Source organism: Anneissia japonica, unplaced genomic scaffold, assembly GCF_011630105.1.
Source record: "Anneissia japonica isolate Jap-2015-1 unplaced genomic scaffold, ASM1163010v1 scaffold2756_len2360902_cov194, whole genome shotgun sequence".
NCBI classification, from domain to species: Eukaryota; Metazoa; Echinodermata; class Crinoidea; order Comatulida; family Comatulidae; genus Anneissia; species Anneissia japonica.
Window position 1 is genome coordinate 518996 of NW_022719050.1, and position 12324 is coordinate 531319.

At 35.7% G+C, this 12324-nt stretch overlaps 1 protein-coding gene across 1 annotated transcript in view; it reads left to right on the top strand.

The window, feature by feature from the left end:
- Positions 1–10005: 10005 nt before the first annotated feature.
- Positions 10006–12324, top strand: part of LOC117110743 (glutathione hydrolase 1 proenzyme-like) — a 13390-nt gene continuing 11071 nt past the window's right edge. Inside the window, exon 1 of the mRNA XM_033253535.1 lies at positions 10006–10173. Within this exon, the coding sequence (XP_033109426.1) occupies positions 10142–10173 (32 nt within the window). The 5' untranslated portion in view covers positions 10006–10141. The remainder of the gene's footprint in view (positions 10174–12324) is intronic.

The following is a 12324-nucleotide window of genomic DNA, read 5'->3' on the forward strand; positions in this document are numbered from 1 at the left end:
CTCCCTAAAATGTGCAATTTTTAGAGGAAATTGGCCCATGTTAACAAGAAATGCGAGCGAAATTTGAGGTTTTTAGGCACTTTCAGGGGATGAAATGGCATTTATAAAGGGGTGGGGAAGATTTTTCAAAGATAGATATTTTCCCCTTGTCTCCCAGTGGTTACCCCATCGGGCAGCATAGATCAAAGGAGTTATGAAATTTTTTGAAGTGGAGAAGGGGTTGCAGGGTGTTGTGAGTCTGGTCATTATGATATCTTCCTTTTTATTCTTGTCTTTATTTTTCTCTTCAATCTCCTTTTCTTTCCTTTTTTTTCCTCTTCTTTCTCTTTCCCTCCCTCTCCCCTCTTTCTTTTCTCTTATTACCCAGCCCGGTACGACGGCTTGGTCAGCCTGGTAAAAAACGTCAGGGGAGGGGCAGTTTTCCCCCTGCCCCCCATCCCCGCGCCTGTTACGACACTGGCTAACACGCCAATCATCCCCCCCCCAATGAAAAATATTTTTCTACGCCACTGGTTATACATGTGCGTATCTGCTTTCTAGACCAGGATCTGCTTTGACACGCGAACGAGTGCCAAGTATTCTTGTACCAAAAGCCGTCATTTATTGGTTCAGGCGTGTCCGGCGTGCACTCTGGTCTTTTTATGTAGTTCATTAACGTATTGTGCACATTCATCGATTCGTCACCTACGTAAAACGAACCAAAACGAAAAAACCCTCGTAATAGTCAATCAATCTATGTGTACGTTATATGCCAAGAGATAATTGTGAAAATGGCATTGAAAGTAATTTTAATATTGTAATTATCTTCAAAAATAATAGAATTTGGAAAGTTTAAAAAAGACTCATGTAATAGGCCTAATTGTCAAGAGGCTGATCCCATTTATGAACTTAATGAATGCGATGAACAGAGAGCAAATTTTATGGTGAGTATTCCATTGATTTGACGCAAACAAATACAGTACTGTAGTATTTGCCAGTAGTTAATAGTATTATTTATAAGTCTACAGTATGTCTTCTAGAGGCAACACCGGCGAATTTATACAATTGATCCTGTCTCTTATACACACCTAGATGTGTATAAGAGACAGGAGTATTCAGGGGCCCTCTATAAAGATATAAACTTGAAACATCAAACTTTCACACATTGACAATATTACATGCATCTTGGTCCTCCTCGATTTTGGTGCTCATAAGAAGTAGGATGTAGATTTTAGAATGTTATTTATTTATATAGTTTTTTAGCAACTGACAGAGCCAACTCGAGCAGACCGCGGACTGACTCCAGCGTACCAACCATGTGTCAAATTCTGGCCAGTGGACCAGAGGCAGCCCGAAATGCTTAAAAGCCCGACTAATGGGCTTACTACTTGAGGCCTATGCAAGGCCTCATTTGGCTGATGGGGTTGAGAAGTAAGATATAGACTTTATGTTTTTTAACTGCTTTCCCAATAAAAAAAAATCTTATAAATAATGAAATATGAAAAAAAAATGTATAAGATGCACAAATAATAGATAATCTCAGATTACAAACCTCACCCTCTGTCGCGCCATATCTTTGTATGCGCTGGTTGTTGTCGTATTGTAGGGGTATTAGTCCAGTCAATCTATGAAACAATATGGGTGTACCTAGACAAAATTGCAACACAGACTTTTGTTGCTCTAACTATCTCTAAAATCTGTCCCGAACAACATATCAAAAAAGTAGAAAAAAGGAAGCATGGGAAATATGCTAATTTGCATAAAACAAAAATGGCCGCCAATTTGTCTTGTATTTGGCAGTTCTTGGTAACTATTTATCCTAGAGATATAATTTTGGTGTCAATTTACTCAGAATATGTATATTTATATACACTCTAATGAAACCTTTTAGCATAAAATGACTGAAACCATGCTAATTTGCATAAAACAAAAATGGCCGCCAGTTTGTCATGTATTTGGCTGTTCTTGGTAACTATTGATCCTAGAGATATAATTTTGGTGTCAGTTTACTCAGTCTATGTATATTTATCACTTTCATGAAACCTTTTAGCATAAAATGACTGCAACTATGCTAATTTGCTAATTTGCATAAAACAAAAATGGCCGCCAATTGTTCATGTATTTGGCAGTTCTTAGTAACTATTGATCCTAGAGATATAATTTTGGTGTCAATTTATCCAGAATATATATATACACTCTAATGAAACCTCAGTTTTTAGCATGAAATGACTGCAACTATGACTTTTAACCTTTGACTTCATTTCAGCGTGGTTTGTACAGTATCTCAACAATGGTAGATCATTGAAACTTTATTTTGGTCTTAAAATATTCAGAATATTCATATTTATATGCACTTTAATAACACGTTTTAGCATAAAACGGGTGAAACTATGACATTTGACGTTTGACCTCAGCGTAAGGTTCTTGTCTTAAAATAATATCTATAAATCGCTTATACTCAATAGTTAATACGCTGGAAGTATAATAAAAAAAATACTTAGGTACGATAATATGCGAAATCTTTGGAATGTCATCACCCGTCTTCCATCTATTGTTATCCCGGACCTAGGTGACTCGAACAAAGGAACGGGAAACACATTTTCCCTGCCACAGACTAACGGCGCCCAGAGACAGTGACTTAGATAATGGCACTTAGCATAATAGAATTTGGAAAGTTTAAAAAAGACACATGTAATAGGCCTAATTGTCAAGAGGCTGATCCCATTTATGAACTTAATGAATGCGATGAACAGAGAGCAAATTTTATGGTGAGTATTCCATTGATTTGACGCAAACAAATACAGTACTGTAATATTTGCCAGTAGTTAATATATTATTTATAAGTATACAGTATGTCTTCTAGAGGCAACACCGGCGAATTTATACAATTGATCCCCTTGAATTCACCACACACCACTGAACATTCTAGGCCGAGCTTTCTGCTTGTGCATCTTTGTGTGTCACAGTCTGTTTTGCGTTGCAATCGATCACCTTCATAAGTTTTTCAGGAGCCGGTGGCAAGTTTGTAGTGGTTCATATCTACCATTGGCTACAACCCACCCCCAATCCGCATTCAAATTGTTGCCCTTTTCCTTCCAAACCAGAGTTTGGTAATAACTTGTACTAATGAATTCCTAGTTGCTACTTTTTCTCAGAATCGCCTGTAGCGTAGAGCATTAAGCTTTCTCCAAGTTGACCTCCATACAAACGAGTCAACGCTTCTTCACCTGCCGATATAATCTTATCCTTTGTAGCAACTTCAGAGAATACGTTGGCTTACTTAAAGTTAACGATTCTTCTTATTTTTTTTCAGTGCGTCTCCTTTCCCAACTCCAAGCAAACTTGATGTTGTATCACAACCAGTCACAGCATGTAAAAATGGTAGCAAGTTACAAGTTTCTTGGCCCAGTGCGGGTGGACATTCTATTTTTCGCAAGACCCTCCATGGAACCCCTCTATTTCGACTTCCTGGACCACAGTTGGAGTACGGTATTATTTCCGGGATGACAGATATAGCAGAATGAATATTAAAGTAAATGATTTATAAAACAATGTGAGGGTTACAGTATAGATTTAAGTAGCGGAATCGGGGAGGGGGACTGCCCAGGCCCCCCTCTCCTAAATTTTGCAAAGTAAAAAACAATGGTGAAAAAAAGAAAATTGTATTCAAATTTAAGTCTCACAGTGGCATTTCTGGCTATCTAGAGTTCCCATAATCATACATTAATTAAAACATGTTTTAACAATTAAAGTGATAGTACAACTCATCTAGAGCGTGATAAATAATTGATTATGCTTCAGATTGAATTTGGTAAGTAAGTGTAATTAAATTTGTTCCAACAGTATGTTTCTCGAAACTCTACGTTATTTGTGAGGCATAGGCCTACTGTATTTCCAAAGTTAATTCATGGCATATTGTATCCTGTGTATTCATAGGACAATTTTATTTAATTGCATATTGTTATTCCTTGCATTATATATAAATTCGTGTTTCTTGCACTTGTGCTTGATTGCATATTTCAAAAATATAATTATAGTATTATCATTGTTATTCCTTGCATTATATATAATATTCGTGTTTCTTGCACTTAATTATTCATGGAGAAATAAGCAACTTAATTAAATCTTGAGCAATACATTCGCAGTAGACCTAAGAACATTTATCTTATTCCCAAGACGTAAAATAGTCCTACGAATTTTAATTTGATCAATGCTACCACATTCCAGATGGGAATGGGTGGTGGCAGGTTTGCCAGCTTCTATTTCCAGGCATCCATAAGTACCATATTTCCAACATAGACTCTCCATAGATATCTCCATGCTAACTTTATTTCTTATGGCTGCCCCTTGAGGGAAATGGCTAACGGCCCTTCTAGGTGTCAGCATTATTTCTGGGCATTTCAGAGTTGCAAAAATGTTGTTCAACAACCATCGTGGGTCTAGAGTAGATGCTCTCAGGCCCACTAATTTTAAAATCCTGTAATTTTAATTTTAAAATCCTTGGCGGCCCCTGGCTCCCAGTCTACATGCTCACTTCGCTCGCATACTGGACCTTATGAAATGCCACCCCCCCCCCCCGCACTTTCAAAAACGTGATTAGAATGCATATAAATATGAATATTCTCAACATTTTAAGACCAAAATAAAGTTTCAATGATCTATCATTTTTGAGATATAAAAAGTTAAAAGTCAGAGTTGCAGTCATTTTATGCAAAAATTATTAGAGTGTATATAAATATACCTATTCTGAGTAAATTGACACCAACTTATATCTCTAGGATCAATAGTTACTAAGAACTGGCACATAGAGATAGTAACAGCACAAAAAGTCTATGTTGCAATTTTGTCTAGGTCAAACCATAGATTGACTGGACTATATTTGAGTGTAAAGATAATCGAAAGTTTGGGGTTCAGATCTCACTCTCATTTTTTTTAAATTATTTTTTTATTTTCATTATTTGTGCATATTAAAAATTTAAAAATTGTGAAAAATAATTAAATAATAATGATTTTTTATTGCTCCACTATCTTTATTTAAAAAATACCAATAATAATAATAATGAAAATAATAACATAATCGAACGTATGGGGTTCAAATCTCACTGTTATTATTATTATTATTATTATTATTATTATTATTATTATTATTATTATTATTATTATTATTATTATTTTATTATTATTATTTGTGCATCTTATCTTTCATATTTTTTTTAATGTTTAATATATATGCACAATTAACAAAAGCAACAAAATAATGATTAAAAAAAACACACACAGACAAAGAAACAAACAAGAGTGAAATTTGAACCCTACGTTCGATTACCGTTACACAAAAAACTTACATCTTTACCGCGCGGCCACATTTCACCTGATGCATATAGTAATATTATACCCCTATAATACAACAACCAGCGGATTCAAATGTATGGCGCGACAGCAGGGCGAGGGTTTGTAATCTCAGATTATCTTTTATTTATGGATTAGTGTACCGTATATATTATGTTTACGGTTCTACGCACCTACTTAATTTTGAATATTATAGGCCTATATTTATAAACAAATATAGGTCTATACCCCGAATTTATAAAGACGTCATACCTGCTCTTTGGATGGTAAATGTATCCGTTCCGTTCGTTAAAAATCCAAAATTTATTTTTCTGAAATTTTATGAAATAGTAATAATTAGAGCAAAATTCACTACATTAAATTTCTTTAATAAGTATTCATATTATTCATCTTAAATTTCAGAAATTTCACATCCACACAAACAATACAAAAGCACAGTTTAAACAAAATATTGACGTAAATGTATATGCCACACTACACCGGTGCATATATGGTGTTTTGGAAATATGTGGATCTTCGTTTTTCGGGTCTTCGGTCTTGGTTTTGTAGACAAGCCCGTAGCCAGGGGGATTCGTTGGGTGCGAACTAACCCCCCTTTTCATGAAGTGCCCATTCAACAAAGTCTGGTTAGCCTACACCTTGGGCCTAACCTAGAGCCTATCATCATTTTAAAAAAGTCCTACTTTAATACCCAATTGTTAGGCCTACCTAGTAATATAAAAACATAAATGAAAATAGGGCATTTTCAACTGTTACAACATTATTATTTAATCAGTACAACCGTGTAGGGCTAACCGCCCAAACTAGGAACAGGGCAGGGCAGCAGCAGCAGAGCGTATCGCCGATCTTCCCGATACGATCGTCGGCCACCATATATTATATTACTATGGATGCAATTTTATTGTGCGGTATGACCATTTAGGCACCAAAACCTTGACTCAGAAATACCGGGATGGTGTCCGGCGGGGGATAGTTTCACACCTGTATATATATATATATATAATAATAATACACTACAACCAACCATACAAACCATACTAGTAAATCATTATATTATATTATATTACTGTGGATGCAATATTTTATTGTGCAGTATGACCATTCAGGCCCCGAAAACTTGACTCAGAATAATAATAATACACTACAGCCAGCCATACAAATTTGTTTCGGTTCTTTTTATGTTACTGATTGTCTTGAGTGAGTACTGTACAGTATGATACAACTTCCATGCTATAAGCCATACAGTACTTCTTATTTCTTAAAAATAATAAAAATAAAGAATAAACCATAGGCCTACTGGCTTCTTTGGAGTTTGTATCATGCTACTCTAGGCTCTTGTTAATTTACCAGTACTGTAGTACTAAACTAGTAGATTTTGTTTTTTTTGTGTTTTTATCTTTGCCTAACTCAAAAAATTACCTCTTTAATATATACATTTGTTAAAAATGTATGGCCTCTCAAATCAATTAAATAACACCTGTAAATGTCTAGAATGCTGGAGCTTCCGGGGGCTTCGTCCCCTGGACCCCCACCGCGCCTTTTTCCCATGGACCCCACCGGGGGCCCGTGGCGGCACCCTGGCCCCCAGCCAATGGTGCTCGCTTCGCTTGCAAGTGCCCTTTTAGTATCAAAAAGAACCCCCCCCCCCTATAAAAATCCTGGCTACGGGCTTGGTAGACACACATACAGTAAGGTTTCTATACGAAGACCCTTAGGTATTTCTTGATATTCCTCATTTTATTCCGATGAAATAATGAAATAGGTACTTGGCAACTGTTTATGATGATTTTGAAATACTTTCAATAAGATAATTGAGAGAGTCTGCGTTTTTCGGGTCTTTTGGTCTTTGTTTTGTAGACACCCATGATTTTGTGACAGCCTGGTGTATTATCATCAAAATAAAAGAGAAAAAATGGGGGTCTTCGTTTTATAGACCACTAGTGATATTGTCTGCTATAAACTGGGTAAGCATTAAACATAATTAAATAGTGATTAGCATGGTAGTAGCTGTCACTAGCTATAGCTTACAACTGTAGTTAGACCTATATCTGTCTCTTATACACATCTAGATGTGTATAAGAGACAGGTGCATATATGGTGTTTTGGAAATATGTGGATCTTCGTTTTTCGGGTCTTCGGTCTTGGTTTTGTAGACAAGCCCGTAGCCAGGGGGATTCGTTGGGTGCGAACTAACCCCCCTTTTCACATTGAGGAATATAGTTTTTTGAAAATAATTAAAGTATTTGAAGTATTAAGTACATTTGAATTTAGTTTGTTCCATTCAGTAGCTCTGCGGTATGAAATACTTCTCCTTTTATAATTAGATCTTAGAATATACAGATTACTTGTACTTTTACGAAAATCATTCAAGCATTAAAATTGACCGACTTAACAAAACAAAAATGCTTTACTGCTTTTGGGTCTAATTCAATATTGATAGGTTACTACTAAGGTTAATAACCACGAATGCTAAAACCTATGGAACGCCGTTAGTATCTTCGGTTATGTGCAAACACTCTATTATGTGCAATCGCCATGACGTTATGTGGAATGGTCATAAAGTTATGTGGTTTGGTCATTATGTTATGTGGTTTGGTCATTATGTTATGTGGTTTGGTCATTATGTTATGTGGTTTGGTAATTATGTTATGTGGTTTGGTCATGATGTTATGTGGTTTCTCATTATGTTATGTGGTTGGTCGCATGATGTTATGTAGTTTGGTCAAGATGTTATGTGGTTTGCTCATTATGTTATGTGGTTTGCTCATTATGTTATGTAGTTTCGACATTACGTTCGGACGTCCTTGCGGAGTATGTGAAGAAGTGTGAATAAGAAGACGGCTGTACAAGTAAGCCTATATCAAGTTTCATTTGAAACTTTTGATTGGCTAATCAATTTTATACAGCCGGAGTTAGTTTCGAACTAGGAAACCTTGCTAAAAAGGTACATTTTCGCCATCAAAAGGCATTTTCTATGAATGGAATGACCTGTTCGAACTCCTGTAGACCAAACCCGGTACTGTTACGATTTTTAATCGTGCAGGAAATCCACTCACTATGTCTTTTTCTTTTTTCTCTATATAGAGGCATGAAGAATGAGATAAAATTAAGTGCGTTCTAAGTAATTGAATTTCGAAGCACGAACTCCTGTAGACCAAACCCGGTATTGTTAAGATTTTTAATCGTGCAGGAAATCCACTCACCTATGTCTTTTTCTTTTTTCTCTATATAGAGGCCTGAAGAATGACATAAAATTAAGTACTTTCTAAGTAATTGAGTTTATACTGATTTTGTTATTGTTGCGCATCTTATACGGTTGTGCATCTGTTATTTAAGAGAAGCGATAAAGTTACTTACTTACTTAATGATCTTTTCCAGAGAAAACCTTGAATTTTGAAGAACTTAAAGGTCATTAAAAAAAAAAAGCTCATTTTTCATTTTGAAGCACCCTCTTTCAAATCTTGGATCCGCCCCTGATTATTATGTGGTGGTAGTACCTCATCACAGACAGTGCCTGGGTCACTAACAGTTGGATGGATGATTTTGTTTTCTCATTTATCATTTAAATCCAGGATTTCAAGGTATATCAAGATGGATGTTTTCCTCATCATTACCTAACTCTCATTTGTTTGTGAAAGTATTTGAAGTTCGTGTGGAAAAATACAAAATAAAGTACAATATTTTGAAAGTTACTTTGGTGGTTCCGATTTTTTTTTATTACTGTTTTATATATTAATTTGTTTGACTGAAGAGAAAACGTTATATTTACTTACCAGACTGAGGAAGGGCTGGAGAACATAGTCATAGTCAAAGCAAACACATCATTAACTATATGTTCTCATTTAATAAGAATTACATATGCCGAATACCAATGCATGGATGGATGAATGTTTATAATGAATAGTCGTCTTCTAGTATAGGGAGGTCTATTAAATATTATTTTTCTTATAAACTCCCAGGCTTTTTCTTTTATCAACATTCAAAATACTAGCGTGATTTAAAGGAAACTTTCTAAAAACCCACAAAATATATAGCATATTTTCCAATAATATTCTTATAAGTATTGCCTTTATATTTCGTTTAAAAACGGATAAATAATTAGACTTTATGCACTCTTTTCCAAATACAGGTCTTAATTACTGTTTTTTATACATATGCTGCCATCACTCATGCATCCACAACAGACGCTAGGGGCGTTTGCCCCACGGATCGGGCGTCACGCTGACTCGCGTGTATTAAGAATAGCAGTGGACTCTCTTCTGTTATATTATACTCTTTGCTTGTATGAAATAAATCTCTGGCGCGGTGGTAATAAAACTAGTGTGGTCTTCCCGCTCGCTCTCGGCCAATCAAAATTTTCAAATGAAACTTGATATAGGCTTACTTGTACAGCCGTCTTCTTATTCACACTTCTTCACATACTCGCAAGGACGTCCGAACGTCATGTCGAAATTACATAACTTAATCTGCAAACCACATAACATAATGAGGAAACCATATAACATCATGACTGACCAAACTACATAACATCATGACCAAACCACATAAACATAATGAGAAACCACATAACATCATGATCAAACCACATAACATAATGACCAAACCGCATAACGTCATGGCGATTGTACATAATAGAGTGTTTGCACATAACCGAAGATACTAACGGCGTTCCATAAAAACCAGCATTCGTGGTGCGTCGCAGTTGAACAAATCATCACCTATAGAATTGCACCCGCACTGCAGCTATTTTTTTTTTTACAAAACTTCAGTTAGCCTGACTTCAGTTAGTTCCTGTTGATTGCAGCGATTCAAGATGGCTGATGTTGAATTTGAGAACAAACCAAGGTGAGATTAAATTGTATGCGTTGATTTTTTTTGGGGTTTTTTTTCGCTAAAATTATTTTAAAAGATCTCATAATACGCGAAAATAATGCATATGCTTAATCAGCAGAATGTTGCAGTTACTAAGGCTAAATAAGTCTAATTGTTTCAAAGTGATCCACTAAGGTGCTACCCACTGATGTGGTACAAATTATTCCGTTACCAGATATAAATGTCATCCGAAATAGATAAGGAACGATACTTGGGTTTTTTAAGTTTAGGTGTGATTTTATGTCAGTTAACTACTCCATGGTGCACAATACCGGGCGCCATCTGGGACATTGGTATTTATGTCTTGGTGAACGATAGTTATCCAATGCTGTAGCCAGCTATTGGGACAGTCCCACATAATTTTTCTAATGGGTCCACAAATAATGGGTCCACATTTTAAAAAATGGGTCCAAATGATGCAGTTTTATGCAAAATTAGTCCAGATTTCTCATATTTAGCCTAAAATGGTTCAACTTTTAAGACAATGAATCTACATCATTTGAATTTACGCGTAAAGTGGATCCATCCAGATATTCTCCCGCACTGTTTGAAATCCTGGCTACGCCATTGTAGGTATATCTCAATTATATATCATATCTTGCAAATGGTGCCTCGCTTACAGTTCATCTCTTATCTTCTTCTTGTAAACATCGTTAGCAAGTAGACTCAGCAGGGAATTAACTGCGACTATGTATTACCAGTTTCCCTTCCGGAGCCGCTCATTCCATTGCAGTTACCTTGAACTTGAGCTGTACTACTGTCTCATTTTTCATCAAAGAAGCAATTATTTTACCCACATTCAAGATTTTCGACACCAGCACCATTCAACGAATACTTACCCTATCCGGAGATCAGATCTACCAAACATTATTTGTACTATTGTAGTTTATTATTATTATTCATTTCATAAATATACATATATACATATAAATTTACAAAGACAAAAAAAAAACCCTAACATCAATCATAAGACAAACAACCAAAAAAGGCAAAAATCATAATACGATTACATTACAGTAAAAGTCATAATTTATTTTCTCAATAGGCACAAAACAAAATCAGCATTATGATTCTAAAAACAGGAAAATTGCTAATTTTTGGTTGTCAAGCAGTTTAGATTGTCGTCGGTATATTTTGATGATCGTTATAATTGTAAAATATATGCTCTCGTTTTCCATGTAGCAATCTTAAGTAGCAATTTTTCTGATAGCGATTCGAAATATTTACCACATTCTAGAAGCTCGACTTTTAGTTTATATATTAGTATATAGTAGGTCTAATCTCGAAAAAGTCCGTCTTTGGAAAGACGCCCAGCAAAACATGTACAAAATAAGACCATATCTAATTTTTATATATTTGCTGCGAAGCAGCCAATTCATATTCTTGACAGCAATTTGACCTCTGAAAGGTCATTGTTTGTCAAAAAACGACTGCCTTAAACGACTGAAAAGCGGAGTTCCCTTCTTTCGTTCTGCCGGGTAAAATCAATTACTTTAGGCGACGTTTGTAGACTAACCTACTCGTACCAACGTCCACATGTCGCGCTAGCCTTATCCTACTCTAGGCCTAGACTAGCTAGGATGGTATAGGCCTAGCCTTGAAGGGACGAAGGTCCCAATGAAAAACAACGTCGCTCTTTGATAGCTAACATTGTCTATTTAACATCACAATAATTCATTATTAGACCTATAGTTGTTTTTTGAATTGTACTCCACAAATCTCAGCCGATACCTAGCACAACTGGCTAACGTCTCTATCTATTGTCGTGATGTCATGGCTCGCTGGCTCACACTTGTGATATGTCTCGCACTTGTGATCAAATAACACGCTGGCTCGCACTTTGACAACACTCTTTGGCAGTCGCTTCTAGAAAACCCGCCCTTGGAAACTTGCCCCATAAAAAATCAAATTTAAATCATTCCTGATGATGACATAATTAATGTCGAAATATTGAATCCCAACACGATGGCGTGTATTTCAATACTTGGAGTATGTATTATACTTTCTTGGTACGGTATACAGTGTCAACCCATTTAACCTGATGATACAAAATTAACAATAAGATAATTTGATATTGCAAACCCTCGCCCTGTTGCTGAAAAAATGAATGGGATTTATATACAT